The 14,676-nt window shown below is 45.0% G+C and overlaps 3 protein-coding genes across 4 annotated transcripts; 2 read left to right on the forward strand and 1 right to left on the reverse strand.

Annotated features, from left to right (window-relative positions):
- Positions 1-5,541: 5,541 nt before the first annotated feature.
- LOC128270194 (ubiquitin-like-conjugating enzyme ATG10) lies at positions 5,542-6,232 on the forward strand. Its single transcript, XM_053007602.1, has 2 exons — positions 5,542-5,848; positions 5,903-6,232. The coding sequence occupies exons 1-2, from the start codon at positions 5,542-5,544 to the stop codon at positions 6,157-6,159; spliced, it is 564 nt and encodes a 187-aa protein (XP_052863562.1). The 3' UTR covers positions 6,160-6,232.
- Positions 6,233-6,333: 101 nt separating this feature from the next.
- Positions 6,334-9,788, forward strand: LOC128273001 (xylulose kinase). The gene is made up of 4 exons (XM_053010941.1): positions 6,334-6,937; positions 7,668-7,789; positions 7,862-8,686; positions 8,758-9,788. Exons 1-4 carry the CDS (start codon positions 6,887-6,889, stop codon positions 9,416-9,418), a joined length of 1,659 nt encoding a protein of 552 aa, XP_052866901.1. The 5' UTR covers positions 6,334-6,886; the 3' UTR covers positions 9,419-9,788.
- A 110-nt stretch (positions 9,789-9,898) lies between these two features.
- Positions 9,899-14,537, reverse strand: LOC128268738 (tektin-3-like). Of its 2 annotated transcripts, none has more exons than XM_053005936.1 (6): positions 14,418-14,537; positions 11,022-11,849; positions 10,811-10,920; positions 10,575-10,746; positions 10,374-10,510; positions 9,899-10,156 (listed from the first exon to the last, which is right to left on the reverse strand). In XM_053005936.1, exons 1-6 carry the CDS (start codon positions 14,535-14,537, stop codon positions 9,928-9,930), a joined length of 1,596 nt encoding a protein of 531 aa, XP_052861896.1. In that variant the 3' UTR covers positions 9,899-9,927. The 2 variants fall into 2 exon arrangements, with proteins under 2 accessions (XP_052861896.1, XP_052861904.1); XM_053005944.1 differs by lacking the exon at positions 14,418-14,537 and adding an exon at positions 12,838-12,855.
- Between the last annotated feature and the right edge of the window lie 139 nt (positions 14,538-14,676).

The raw sequence follows: 14,676 nt of genomic DNA on the forward strand, positions 1-14,676 counted from the left end.
TGCCACGCCGGTCACCATCTAAATTGAATTAGTTGGTTGGAGCCTTTCGGGAATCGAATCACAATTTCATGAAAATGAGATACAGGACGAGGAATGGTTGCATAGCGACGCGTGGCTAAGTGTTCGGCAATGCACTTGTTCAGTTTTAAAAAACACAGCAGTCGTTACAATTCTGTCAAATCGGCTTATGATGTTGCTAAGCTGATATAGGAACGGTTGCGTTCAGCTACAGCAACGGTTGTATCAGACCTCTCATTTAATTGCTTTGAGATGGGAAAGAAATCACACCTCTATAATAAAACTTTGATGTGGTACTGGTTCCGCAAGCAGCACCACGTCACGATGTTTCTGATCTGAATTTTGTCCTTTTAGGAATTTTCAAATCTACATCCATTTTTTGGCGAGACATTAGGGTCTTCGTTATTTGCACGTGGTGCCTACAGCTTACCATGGATGACACTTACGTTTGATGAAGTGTGCTGATGGTTTGATCGTGCTGTTCTTTCGTTGGTTTGAGACATCCGCAGCTTAATCGTTGTTGGTAAATATACTATACAGTACAATACCCTGAACATACCGTAGTACCCCTGAAGCATACCGAGTTTGGGAACATCCCCTCATATGATGGGGTTGCCTCTCGATAGTGATTACAGGAGTCAGCAAGATTATTTCGTTGACGAGAACAACGAGAAATTCGTTCCCTGAAAAACTTTGATTTTTGCACAGAACAAAACAGCATTTCTAATTAAATAAAATAATCTGTGAATTTGCCTTTTGTCAGCTTTACAACGTTTGATTTGGATTTTTGAATTGAAACACATAGGCAGGTAGTGATGAATTAATGCGAATATTTAATTTTTTTAACTGCACATGAGTCATTCAATCGTGACTCATACAATGTGAGTTACTCTACAGCTGCCAACCGCAAGGCCTAGGCCTGCTAGATGTTAATTGCCGTCAATGCCAAAAAGCAAATCGAAAACATTCGTTCATATGTATTTTAATTATGGCATAGCTGGTGTTGCTGAGGTGAATGAGTGACGTCTTCAGCATGTAAGAACGGTCGGTGTAGATTTTTCGTGATCTTAACGCCACTGTCAGAGAGTAGTTTGTCGTTCACTGACTAATTAAATGAGACAAAGCATGCCATCATGTGAAACCGATTTTTTTTTCTTAACTGATAGACTTCATCCGGCGAATCACACTGCACAAAGTTTGAAATGCTCTCACACTGCACAAAGTTTGAAATGCTCTAGTACTGACGGAGTACTTACTGGCGGAGTATATTTTCTAATATTTGAACTTCCACCTGTCCTCAACACGAAACTTGTGTGCACGTTAAAAAATTACACAGCCGGAAATTCGACCCGAAAACGAAACCGCTGCCAGAATAAGCTCGGCATATACAGCTATCGATCTTGGGCCACAAACTAAACTGGCCGAATATCTTTGAACGTAAAAAGATAGCAGCACACGCTCCTTACACCAGGGTACGAGAGCATGCGAGGCGGTGGCGTATGGAAGAAGCGAGAAAATGAATACTTAATATGCGTGGGCGTTTTCTTGCACGGCGAGATGGTCAAATTGAAGTCAAATTTGCATAAAACCATCCGCACAGTGTGCGCGTTAGCAAAACAGATCACAACATAAAACTAAACACAACGAGCGAGAGAATAGAGAAAGGACACAAGAAAATACGTAAGTAGTGAAATATGATTATTGACAGTCAATGCATCAACCGCATCAGCAACCTACGGCTAGTTCAACAAATGAACAGTTGCGAGTGATCAACAATTAGTTGCGTTGTGTACAATTGTCTGTAATACTGCTTTCTCTCGTCTCTCGGTAGTTGCTCATATCCCTGTTGTGCCGACCCAGATAGGTGTCAACTTCTGTCGGAGGTTGATGAGCACAGGGGATTAGATCGATTGCATTATAGATTTTTCAGGTCTGGAAGAAAATCGTGCCGAGTAGGATAAAGAATTTATAAGCATATGCCCGAGCCTACGGAATGCATGTGCAAGATCTTAGTATGACCACGATCGTGATGCCACGAACCTGTAGAGAGCAATTCATTGCTGGAAACAACACAGGAGTGTTGCAAATATGTCGCAAGTATTGCGGTTCAAAATTAAAAAAAAATACTACAATTTTAGCCGTTGATAGTACGAGAACGATTGATTGAAGATTGTCTGTGGAAAATGTCTGTGAAATAATTTGAGGATGTGTTAATAGAAAAAAAACTTAAAACATATTTTCTAGACAAGTAAAATATCAACATTTCTTCAGCTAGGTAGGAAATATGAACGAGGTATTTGTTAGCAACGGTGCAGAAAACCATCGCAGAATAAATTACGCTAACTTAGTGAATTTTTTAGTATAAAAATATATAAGCATGGAGCATGGCGATAATAAATTATACTTTGAAAATATTTCCGGTCTATCGACAATATAATGAAATCGACATGAGAGACTTTCAATTCAATTACACGCATTGGTTTCAAATTTTGTTCGTAACCTTCACACAAATTGGGAAAAATATGTAACTAAAAGCATCAACGTCTTCAAAATTACATGCTATACTCACCATTAATGGCAGCAGCCGTGGTGCCGGTACGTTCATCTCTAGAAGTGGCCATTTCTGTTATTTCGTGTTCTGCTTAAGACTATTTGGTGGCGTTCTGTGGCCTGTGGCTATGGCCTTTAGTGTAGCTGTTTTCTCTTTATGTTCACCAATGTATTATTTCCACGATGAAGGATGACTGGCGGTACGATTTGAAAACGAAATGCGCAAAATGCGACGAACTCGAACATTCACGTGCCATTTGCTCACTTTCGCGTCGATCGGGGATCCCCCGTTCTGTAGGAGCACGCGGCCGCCGATACTGTTTTCCCTAGATACTGTAACCGAGCGCAGGCGAGATGAAATTAGCTATCGTTTGTATATACACGCAGCAGATAATTTGGAAATAGATGCGTGAAGGATTCGATTTGCAAAGCGAACTTGCTTGTTAGGTTGCCATGGCACATCAGGCAAACTTTCGTTTTTGGTGCAACACTCAAGCACGTTGACTGCATTTACCAGCGGCTTACATCTAGTATCGATAGTACAGCGAGCACTTTCCCACCCAACGGATAAGTCGAAGGAACATGAATTCCAGTGCAGTACCTGTAAATTAACATCGTCCCTAAGGGCTGAATGAATTGATACTCTGGATTAATAACTACACACACAATCGTTAAACGAAGAATATAGAGGCGGAACCCGTTGTGGTTTGCACGCATTGACCGCTGTCACTGCATGAAACCGGGATCGGCTTTCATGTTTGAGACTCGCCGGAAAGAGAGTGTTTGTACGCCTGCTAGAATACGTAAACCCAAGAACTCAAAGGACTAAAAAATGTCAACTTAACTTGATGCATGATGCATACGAGAAGGGAAAGAAAGCAAAAATCAGAAATGAGTCATCGAAATCTATATTTATGGATTATGTGCAAGCACGGTAGTTTACTGCCACAGACCAAGAAGACAAAGAAACCATAGCAAAGAAAATTCGCTACGGTAGAAGAAACAGTATCCATTGACCCATGCATATTTCAAGGGGTTCTATGTTTTGCGAAATGTTTTCAACACACTCAAAGCGCTTCTGGAATATGAGCGATGCTTTCTTCACCATGAACTGTTGGCTCCTCTGTATTCATTTTTACTCTCCTGGCAGTACAGCGGAATGCATGTTGAACCTGTACACAGCTAGCACCACGCAGTTGCAAGAAAAACAATATCTATGGCTGCACCACAATGCTCGGACAGTTTATGTATGAACAAGAAATTCACCAAAAACTGCTACATTCCTCCCACGACACATCTTCGAAGCATCATTCGTCCGTGTGCATTGGAACAAACTTAATTTCTCGTTAGCGGCAAAGAGTAGATTAAAACCTATGCACAATCGATGCATCTCACCTCCAAACTCATTTTTGGCTGAATCCAGAAATCAAAGCAGTCCTGTGTTTGAAAGCTGGGTGACATTCACAATTCCACTCGTACACAATAAACACGCTTATCTATGCGCTTTCGCTGAATATTACGCACGTTATCCGTGAGAATTGATCAAAGATTGCCCACCCGAGCGGCACTATCTTGAACTCATAACTTCTTCGATAGCGAAGCAAAGCTCACGGAAATGCTTTGCTCTTAATTTTGGTATTCAGCACCCACGGATCACAATTCTGTCCATGCATGTGTGCGTCAACTGCATGCATGTGGTAGCGCAAGCCATGGGACTGTATGTGTACAATCGAGCAAACCCAAACCGAAATGAACAAAACACATTCTCAACTGGAGCAAATGACACGTTCAGCAGGAAACGGAAAATGTTTGGTAGGAATAAAAATTGCTTTACCAACACGTCATTCAAGTCGTTGCCTACTACCACCCCATTTCTATCCTACATATTGTCCGTGCGATATTTAGTCATGATACTCTGTTCGGTAAATAACAATGAACGACATAATCAACGGCCAATTGCCAATCAGTATCATCACTTCATGGCGGTGGCTATGAACAATAATTTATAATCATCAAAATGAAGCTCCGCCAAATAGCAACGCATGTACAAAAATCCAATGAGCATTCGTTATGTTGATTTTGCCGTTAGTTGCCATTTTACGAGCAGCCACGACTTGGTATCGCTCATGAATTATGTAGGCAGGATGCGGTGATTCAACTTACTTTATAAATCATGATCGCAAGCCATAGCTACACCCATACACACCAACACTTGCACCAACATAATACAGAAAATACACCGAAGTTGCGGGAGTATTTTCGAAAATGGGTCGACTCGAAAAATCGAAACAGAGCTATTTTGCCGTTGTAACATTCTTACAGGGGCACAATCCTTTTTACAACGAATACTTTTAAAATGCACCATGTTCAGGTGTATATTGCATCAATCAGGTTTTCTTGCCATAATCTTTGTTGCCAGGCTAATTATGAGATAATATTTTCCGTTCAACAAAAAGCATTACGAGTTCGAAACACTTATCTAGATCAAATCTAAATTGTATGCACGGTCAGGGTTGTCCTTTCGCCTATATCTGAAGGACGTAATGAACCTACAATGACCGTAATGGAAGTCGTTTTCGGCAAGCGATATAAAACAAAACACATTTCGTGGCGATACATGTCTGACGGTCTAAAATCCAATCCACAATGCACTGTCTCACGTTCGCTTTAATAATGTCTAGGCGTTTTGTATCCGTGGTCTCTAAATGCGTCAAATATCTATTGGAAACATAACAACATTATCGGCTCTACATGAGAAATTAAAATGTGCAAAATGTCTCATCGTGCGGAGCGCACCGAGTAAAATTTCGTTGCGTTGTTTACGTTTGTAACGGATTGCCGATGAATTCAGTTGTTACGGCTAGCAATCGCCTGGTCTTTCGATTGTAAAGGTACAGCGGTCTACAATCTTTAAGATGGCGGTCTTGCGTCAAATGTTCCTTTGGAGAAAAAGAATCACAACAAACTTTGATCATGCATCCTCATGAATGGGTGTCAAGTTGCTTACAGTTTGTAAAATTTTCCCAAAACATTGGCGATAATTGGGAATTGGTCACTAGTGAATCCAAGGAAATTTATATTTGTTCGAAGAAAATGACTCGATTCAAAGTGAACGCTCAAGCGCCCGGATTGGGAGCGGAATTCGCCGAGTTTACCGATATTGATCCTTCGTGCGCAACCGTTTCGTTTGAAAAGAACGAACAATTCTTGGTCGAATATCATGTTGTATACAGCGTGAGCTACCAGGTGCCAGTATTGTACTTAAACATACAAGATTCAAGTAAGATCAACAGCTTGCCTTACTGGAACATTGAATACAAAATATGTTTTGCAGGGGGCCAAACTATAGACTTGCAAACTGCGTGGCTGTTGCTGGAAACTTTGAAGGAGATCGGTTCAAAAGGGGCCTATTGTACCCTAACGCAAATGGAGCATCCCATCCTCCAGCGGCCGTTCTTGTGCGTGCATCCATGCAAGACACACGAAATAATCGACAGCCTTCCTAACAGCAAGCAGTCGATAGTGACTTTTCTGTCGACCTACGGCCCATTTGTGAAACTATATTTAGATGGGCAATATGCGTGTATTTGATAAAAAGCAATTGAACAGTGTATAGTGTGAAACTTGGTAAACTACGGGCAGTAGAAAAGGGTAAGGAATCAAGAACGGCAAACGGTTTGTTTACTATTTAAGACAACAATTTGAGATTCTGGCACTACGCCAACTTTACATTATGTGTAAACACACACACACACACACACAGTAGATTGTCATCATGTTCGGCAGGGTTGATTCATTTTACGGTCGTCATTGCGCCCTGCCCGTTTGCGGTTATGTGTACTAGTTGAACTTCAAACTATTATTATAATTAGTTCAAGGGTCTTATGATGGAAATTTATTTTTGTTGGACAGGAATAGATGAACAACACAAAACAGTTTGAGTTATGTTTTCCATGCTTGGGGTCACATACTTCAGTGGGGGGCAGTGCTAAACGTCAGGTCAAGTTCGATGGGCCTGATTCGACAAAACAAATAAAGAGCGAGCGGTAAATAATATTGCCAGTATGCTAGTACCGTTAGCCGAACAAACATTGCATTCTAGCATTCCATTTCTGTACAAAGTGTATCCAGTGAGTGCACTACGTGGTTTTGAATCAAGTAACCAAAAGGAAGCACACTTTGATACATTTAGTTAGTTCAAATCGATTGTTGGGCTACAGGCTTACTATTAATTGTATCCAAACGCGTGTGCAATAAATAGATTCTGCGTGTGTGTTGTTATCCGTTTTTGTTGAAGTACGCACAGCTTGCAACTACAATGCAGTCAGTCCACGAAACCTATCTTGGATTGGATTTAAGTACTCAAAAGGTATTTAAAGTAAAAGTGATCATTTTGTGAATTACAGCAAATATGTTTAACTCTTAATCCAATGGCTCGCACATTATAACGCCTAGGGTTGGTCTTAAACGTGGACACGTAGTCCACCGAGCTTCATCTTTATCGCCGGATTCGTCTACAGACAAGTCAATATTTAGAAAACATTTCACTCCTATCAGCGCTATAAAGTTGAACAGAGAACAGCAATGGCGGCATTGTTTAAATCTTTGTACGGTAATCGGTTGTTTTATAATTGCAGGGTTTCGAGAATAATTTGATTAGATAATGGCTCCAGCACTATTTTCCCTAACAGCAAAGGTTAGGCTTGATTCTATGGTTTGGTATGCATGCATTTACAACAATGGCTTGGATTGGTGAATGCATCAGAATTGATAAAAATTTTGGTAACAAAACCAATTTGATATTTATTGTCAAAACAACTGAAAGTCGCAAATCATCTTATTCCTAAGACGCTTGGGACACTGAAATACAAGAATGTTTTTAAATTCGGTTTATTTAAAAATGATGGAACGCGATTATTACAAAACTGTACAGTTTCTTCTCGCAATAATTCCTGTCGCAATGTAGCGTGACGAGGTTCTGTACGATTCAGTTAAAGTTTGAACAATTGCCTAACTGCAGATACCTGCACTATAGTGTGTAGTGTGGTTATTCAGACGAACACTGCAAAATGCTTAGAATTTTTTTTCTTTTTCCATAGTTGAAAGCGGTATTGCTTAACCACAAGCTCGAGGATGTGGCGCATGCGGAAGTCAAATTTGATTCGGATCTCCCCGAATTTCGTACAAGCGGTGGAGTGAATGCCGGAAGGAGTAAAAATGAGTAAACCATTTCTGCCTGGCAGCAGTTTCGACATTCCTATCAGTGAAAGCATTAACAATTGCTCGATTTTAGATTCTACGTACATCCGATAATGTGGATCAAAGCGGTCGATATGGTGCTGGATCGAATAGTCGTACAGGGAGCAGACCTCAGCACAGTGGCTGCGCTGAGCGGTTCTGCTCAACAGCATGGTTCACTGTTCTGGTCCCGGTCGGGAATTGAATCGCTACGCAACCTGGATGCTGACAAGTTTCTTCACACCCAGCTCGATGACTCGGCGTTCACCGTTCACCGAACCCCGATTTGGATGGACGGCACGACGGTTCAGCAATGCGAAGAAATGGAAGCAGCGGTAGGAGGGCGCGACAAGATGGTGGCAATAACTGGGTCAAAGTGCTACGAGCGATTTACCGGGCCGCAGATACGGAAGATATTTCAGGAACGACCAGACTGCTACCGAAACACGGAGAGAATATCGCTGGTGAGCAGTTTTCTGGCTTCTATCTTTATTGGTGACATTGCCCCGATCGATTGCTCCGATGGGTCCGGCATGAACTTGTTGGATTTGAGCACCCAAGACTGGTCGGACGACTGTCTCGCTGCCTGCGCACCCGGATTGCACGCGAAACTAGGCAAGCCTGCGCCAGCCGCCAGCATCATCGGGAGTGTGGGCTCATTTTTTGTGCAGCGATACAATTTTAGTGCGGCATGTAAGGTGGTCACCTTCACGGGAGATAATCTGTCCGCTCTGGCCGGAATGAATGTCGGTCAGGACTGGCTGGCACTTTCGCTAGGCACTAGTGACACGGTGATGATGAAGTTGGACACGCCATCGCATTTATCCGAAGCGCACGTACTGGTTCATCCAACCGATATCGGTTTCATGGGGCTCCTTTGGTGCGTGTGTGAATTGTTTGGTTTTAGCGGTATCAGAAAAATCAACTCTACCAATCAATAACAAACTTCAGTTTCAGGAACGGGTCCCTCGTACGAGATATTTTCAAGCGCGCCGAGGCCAACGATAGCTGGGATCACTTTAGTGAGCTACTCGACTCCACACCGCGTGGCAACTTTGGCAACCTGGCTCTGCATTTTACTTCGAAAGAGATTTTGCCACCGGTAAAAGGATCGCTGCGATGGAACAAAAGCTCGTGCCTGGAGAACGCCGAGTTGGCAAAGGGCGTACTCAAATATAGTTCACCACAGACCGAGATACGAGCGCTGGTGGAAGGACAAATGCTAACGAGGAAAGTATACGCCACGGAGATGGGATTTAGCTTTGGGGAAAACACAAAAATTCTTGCCACCGGTGGAGCGTCGGCGAATAGGTCGATTTTACAGGTCATATCGGATGTGTTCAACGCGCCCGTGTATACGCAGAAAACCACCGAAGCAGCGTTATTCGGTGCTGCGTACCGTGCGAAGTACGTGCTCAGCGTGGTCCGAATGAAAGAGAATCCCGGCAGCGGCGGTAGAGGTCCTATGTCGTACTATGATTTCATCAGTGACCTGCGGCCCCACTCGATTACTCGGGTGTGTGATCCAAGCAAGGACTGCGAGGAAATCTACGGTTCAATGGCAGAGCGGTACAAATCGATGGTCAGCTATATGCTCAAGCACCAGGAATAATTGTTAGTAAGCGTCGGCGCTTCCTAGTAATGCTTTCCTATTTCTACTTAGTGACATTCCATACGAACCAACTACGAGCATTTTGAATTGCCTAGTACTTTTGTTACCTTCCAATAAAGAGCACTCTTACACATGGATCAAGCGTGTAGCATGTTTTTATGGAGTGTTCAACGTTGCAACGGTAGAACGCGGTTTTTTTGTAGTATATTTAGCTAACAGTCACCATGCCAGGTTGTAACCGGAATTGTTGTTAAAAATTATCTCGATCATCACTTTCAGAGAACGACTGACACAGTATTCGACATAACAGTGCTTGGGCTTACACATGCGCATTATATGTGTTTGTAAAATGCCTGCGTTTCGGCAGATAGAGCGTTACTAGTGCTAAGTTAATGCATTAAATTAATAAGAAGAGCATTGTGATGAGCGTAAGTTCAAAACACGATTAATGGCAATAACGGGGTTGTGTGTGTTGTGTATAGTTCGGAGATTGATGTTGCACGTGGTATTCAGTATTTAATAGTATTGTTGACCGGGAATGATCGACGCAATCCCATACACTTTTCACGGTCGATGAACAGCGCATCCACCTTCTGCTTCAAGTTGCTTTCCAGCTGCGACTTGGTTCGCAATAGCTGCTGGTGCTGTGCTTCCGCTTCCTGCAGTTTACGGTGTAGCGTTGCAATTGAATCCTGAATGTTGCATACCTCCTCCACCAGTCGCAAATGAGCGTTATCACTGGAGTACGTTGAAGTAAGTTATAAAAGAGAAAGAGAAAGAGAAAGAGAGAGAGAGGAAGAGAGATAGAGAGAGGAAGAGAGAGAGAGAGAGAGAGAGAGAGAAAAGAGAAAAGAGAAAAGAGACAATTGGTGGGTAAAAGCGTAACCATTTCAATTTCATCGACCCACAAATATCCGCTCTATAGAAGTGCATGGCATCAGGATACAACACTTACCGACACATCTCAATGCCCGGACGGTGTGCTCTAGCTTCTAAGCGCGTGTGAGCCACCTTCATCGGATTTGATTTGTCGTTCATCGCCTTGCGAAGCAGTTCAATGTGCTTTTCCACGTCGAATATTTCTTGCTGGGTCTGTAAGAGGTAAGACAGGGAAATATACCGGCCCATCCATATGCTCCACATTAGTTTGCTTTACTTTGTGCAGGTGCAGTTGCATTTTGCTCTTCGCTTCCAGCATCTCGGAGGCACGGTTGTTAAAGGCGTTATTCGTGTTGCTCCAGCAGTCCCACACCGAAGTGGCCACGGCGTTGATGAGGGATTCCGCATCGCTGCGCAGCTGGCAGGACTTTGCTCTTTCGGAATGCGAACTGTGGCAGAGAAATGGCTACCGTTAAGTTGCGTGTATGCAGCGAAACGACTGCTTACAATTACTTGTTTATTCTCGTGCTACTCGATCCAGACCAAGTGCCCGGAGTGCTGACGGTGGGATCGTATTTCTCAATACCTCCGTAATAGTTGATACCTCGGCTGTAGTTGTTGAGCTGCGTAGGAAAAACCAAACCAATCATGTCGACATTACGGACGTTTGACCATGGACGTTCCAGGTTCGGACACGCGACATGCCCCGGGGGTCACGTTTTACCTGGTGGCAGATGGAGTCGATGCCAAGGGCCGATTCCTTGTGACTGACGTCGTCCTCGAGTGAATGTTGCGCGGCCCGGCAGTCGACCAGCTGGCGGGTGATTCTCGCCAGCAACTGTGTCAACTTCTCCTGGCACGAGCGCAAGTTGTCAACCTCCACCAGGAGGCTCTTTTCGACGTGGTCATGCACCAGCTCGATGCCTTTGCGCGACTCGCGATTATACAAGCACTCTTGAGCGATGTGCAGCGGCGGCTCCAGGTCTTGCAGTGCTTTTTGCACGTTGCGCTTGGTGTCGGTCAGCTGGGCCGATTCAGCGATAAGCTTTTCGAGCTCGGTAGTAAGCTCGTTACGCCAGAAAGTGATGTCGGTGATGCGCTCACCGAGTCGCCGGGCAGCGTCCCGTTGGCCCTGGGAAGTCTTTTCGTCGGTCTCACGCATCAACCGGACTGCCTCCGACCGGACCTTCTCCGAGTAGTTGCGGTTCTTGTCCGCATCGGCGTACGTCGACACGTTCGACGTTGTCCACTCGTTCGGCGTGTAGCGAGTGTACAGGGCTGAGCGCGCCGCGTGCTGCGGGTTGCGCTCGAAACCGGTCACAAGGTTCGGGAATGTAACAGGATCGGTGCACATCCCTGACGGTGAGTAGGAGGATGCCACCAGCTGGTTGGTAATGGGCTGCTCATGCAGCGGCGTCACTTCTACAGCTTCATACCCTATTGTTGGGCGCCACGGGTGCGAGCGGGCAGTTTGGTAGAACGTACCAGTCTTGGCCGGTGGCCCGGATATCTGCTCCATGCTATGCGTTGCATGCGTAGTCGAACTCCAAGGCTGTGGAAGGCATGCAAACGTGTGCAGGTATGTAGTATGTACGCTCTAGGAATACCACCAGTGCAACTTGACCCTTTTTTTTTACAAAGGAGAAATCGTACATAGGTTATAGCAGGCTTCTATTTTTTTTTCAGGGCAAGACCGAAGGCCGCCGAAGAAAACAGTCATAAAAAACGTTTAACTCAGTAAATGACCGAAAAATGTTTTTCGGAGAGGTTTGCTTACGATTCCAAGCAGTCAAGCATCACGAAATATGTTCCCACATTCTTCATCCCATTCTATATTCCGAATTCCACAAAACAAAGAAAACTGGCGAAGCAGAAAATGATTGAACAACCTTTTTCTAAGCGTGACGCTCGTTTGTTGGTTTTCGGTGGCATCTAATGCCATTGATGAAATCAATAATCTGGCGCGCAACTCTCCAAAGCATAGACATGACCCCGTTTCCATTATGTTCTTGTTTCCACTTGTTCTTCGCCTGTCAGAAATAACGAGTTGGTGCGTCGCGTGGGGAATTACCATGGTGACCACGGTGGTCGTTATTTGTGTGCGAGGTCGCTGTTCACCTTCGTAGCCTCTTCCTCAATCCATCACGGACGGCGCCGAGAGAGAGAGGACGGACGGCAGGACGAGGATGATTGCAAATTCAATATCCGCGGCTGGTTGATAATAGTCGTTACTCGCTACAGGCTGCGTGGTTAGCGTATTGACAAAATAACACCTTCCAAACGGCAACACTAGCAGGCAGGTCTCGAGAACATTCGACAATGGATGGGTGCAGCGGGAGTTCAAGATGTAGTGTACTTGGTTCGAAGTGACCCTGGAATGGATCCAGTTGCGAGTGCAAAATTTTCCATGCTATACTACAGGGAGTAGAAAGAACTAGGACGAATCATTCGGGACGGGAGCACGAATGTTGGCTCAGCGTGCGGGGTAGGTTGCGGCGACTTAAGGCTAGGTCGAATGAAGAAAAAAATAACTTGGTTACTTGCACTTCGTAGGCCATTGCAGGATCGGTTGATCGATGAAGAATTGTTGAACACTTGTCTGAACTTGTTATTTCGCTACCAGCCAAACACAAACTGGGCACCGATGATGTTGGTAACCGTGGATGTCCGAAGGAGCAACCAAAGGCTAGAATGATTACTATCACATCCTACTACTCGGACCATCCAGCCGGCACATTGAATGCACTTTTATACATTTGTACTGCTCTTCTGAGCGGACCCGCGTTTTTTGGTTGATCCCGAGTCTTCCCGTTCTTAATAGGGCGTCCGGCACTATACAAGCAGTACACTAGCACCTCTCGCTGGGTAGCTTTTGATAGCTTCAGTGGATACCACAGGTTTAACTTTTTACACGACTGACTGTCGCGTCTTGCTCGCGAGTGGGTACGTTACTGGGAACACGAAGCGTCTCTGGCTTCAAGTGATGTTCGCAGTTGCGAAATTCTCTTCCTAGCTCGAATGTGGTCGCCGTTGGAATGGAAAACGTTTCCCTATCAGGCGACCATATTCTCTGACGCAGCCCTACCGAACCGACCAAGGGTGAAGCTAGAACTGTAACTTCCGTTCCAGCGGAGCGATGCGCAGCAATAGTAGTCGTTACCCTGAAACAGCTAAATCGATCGAGTTGGATAGCAACACAAGGCTGACATGGAACGGAAGCACGGAGCACGACGACGACCAGCTTTGTTCAACAACGACCACGAGCCGTGCCGTTGGAGCGTAGTACCGTAGTGATTTCGCATGTACGGGTATGCAAGAGCTATGTTTTATTTCCTTACGATTTCGCGCGCCCGCGCGCGCGTGTGTGTGTGTCTGATTATTCTAGTGTATGGATGATTCGGAAACTAGTTTCTGTTTTTTGCTCGTACTGGTGCTCGTGAACTACTAATCCGAGTGCTCCAGGAATGCTCAATATCCTAGGCTCCCGGCAATAGAGCGAAGAGCGGGAGGTGAAATAAACAGCCTATCCAGGGCAACTCTCGCCGAATGTTGGCTCAGCGAACTGAATTTCAGCAATCACGGCGAGGTGTACCCTGCCACAGGATCAGGCAAGTTTGTATAATCCATACTTCCAAGGAAAAGTGGTGTAGTTTCCCCAATATTTTACAGCGGCAGCCGTAGCCGAAGGTAGGTACGTGATCGACGGGCCGTGCAGGGCGTTTAAACGGCACTGCTGACACAAAACTACCAGATGTTCCTCTTGCGTGTAGTGTGGAAGCAAACGGGAGACGGTCAGCTGTCAGCAGCTGTACTGACTTTCGCCAATAGTAGTAAATATGCTAACAGATACACGTACTTCGAGTGTACTTCCCCAACTTTGTGGACATCTGTGGACCTGATAACTGATCTACGAATACACGAGGTTTTCTTAGCCTAGTAATGGACCCACAGTCTGCAATGTACTAGCGGAACAATTATTGTTGGAACCAGTATTTGGATGAAGTAAAATGAAAGTATACGATGTGGGCGCTGCCTTCCGGGCGTCGCACCTAGAAGTGGACACCATTTCCTACGACAGGCACAGGCACCTACGCATCCTTTCGCTGTATCAAACACTCACCAATGGTACGCTGGACTTTCGGGACGAGTGCATGAACGTGTCGGCGTGCATTGTCTGCGAGGAGACCGGTGATCGCGGCACTGGTCCATCGTAATCGTTCGCACCCTCCCAGCAGAGCATTCGGATCCACCGCACACAGGATGAGAACAGGGCACACGCAGGACTACAGAAACTGGTACTCCAACCGACCGGAGGAGGTCTCCAGCTGTATTGATAGGAGCGTAGATCGCGTCGCACACGCTCAGATGCGTTGAAAAAA

This window comes from Anopheles cruzii, chromosome X (genome assembly GCF_943734635.1).
Source record: "Anopheles cruzii chromosome X, idAnoCruzAS_RS32_06, whole genome shotgun sequence".
In the NCBI taxonomy this organism is placed as follows: domain Eukaryota; kingdom Metazoa; phylum Arthropoda; class Insecta; order Diptera; family Culicidae; genus Anopheles; species Anopheles cruzii.

What these genes read in the sequence shown, in the direction of transcription:
- LOC128270194 (XM_053007602.1), top strand. Translation starts at nt 5,542, where the DNA reads ATGCATCCTCATGAATGGGTGTCAAGTTGCTTACAGTTTGTAAAATTT. An exon ending in CTTAAACATACAAGATTCAA is followed by an intron (nt 5,849 to 5,902) that starts GTAAGATCAACA and finishes TATGTTTTGCAG; the next exon opens with GGGGCCAAACTATAGACTTG.
- LOC128273001 (XM_053010941.1), top strand. Translation starts at nt 6,887, where the DNA reads ATGCAGTCAGTCCACGAAACCTATCTTGGATTGGATTTAAGTACTCAA. An exon ending in GCCGGAAGGAGTAAAAATGA is followed by an intron (nt 7,790 to 7,861) that starts GTAAACCATTTC and finishes GCTCGATTTTAG; the next exon opens with ATTCTACGTACATCCGATAA. An exon ending in GGTTTCATGGGGCTCCTTTG is followed by an intron (nt 8,687 to 8,757) that starts GTGCGTGTGTGA and finishes AACAAACTTCAG; the next exon opens with TTTCAGGAACGGGTCCCTCG.
- LOC128268738 (XM_053005936.1), bottom strand. Translation starts at nt 14,537, where the DNA reads ATGCTCTGCTGGGAGGGTGCGAACGATTACGATGGACCAGTGCCGCGA. An exon ending in TCGACTCCATCTGCCACCAG is followed by an intron (nt 10,921 to 11,021) that starts GTAAAACGTGAC and finishes TTTCCTACGCAG; the next exon opens with CTCAACAACTACAGCCGAGG. An exon ending in AGTAGCACGAGAATAAACAA is followed by an intron (nt 10,747 to 10,810) that starts GTAATTGTAAGC and finishes TCTCTGCCACAG; the next exon opens with TTCGCATTCCGAAAGAGCAA.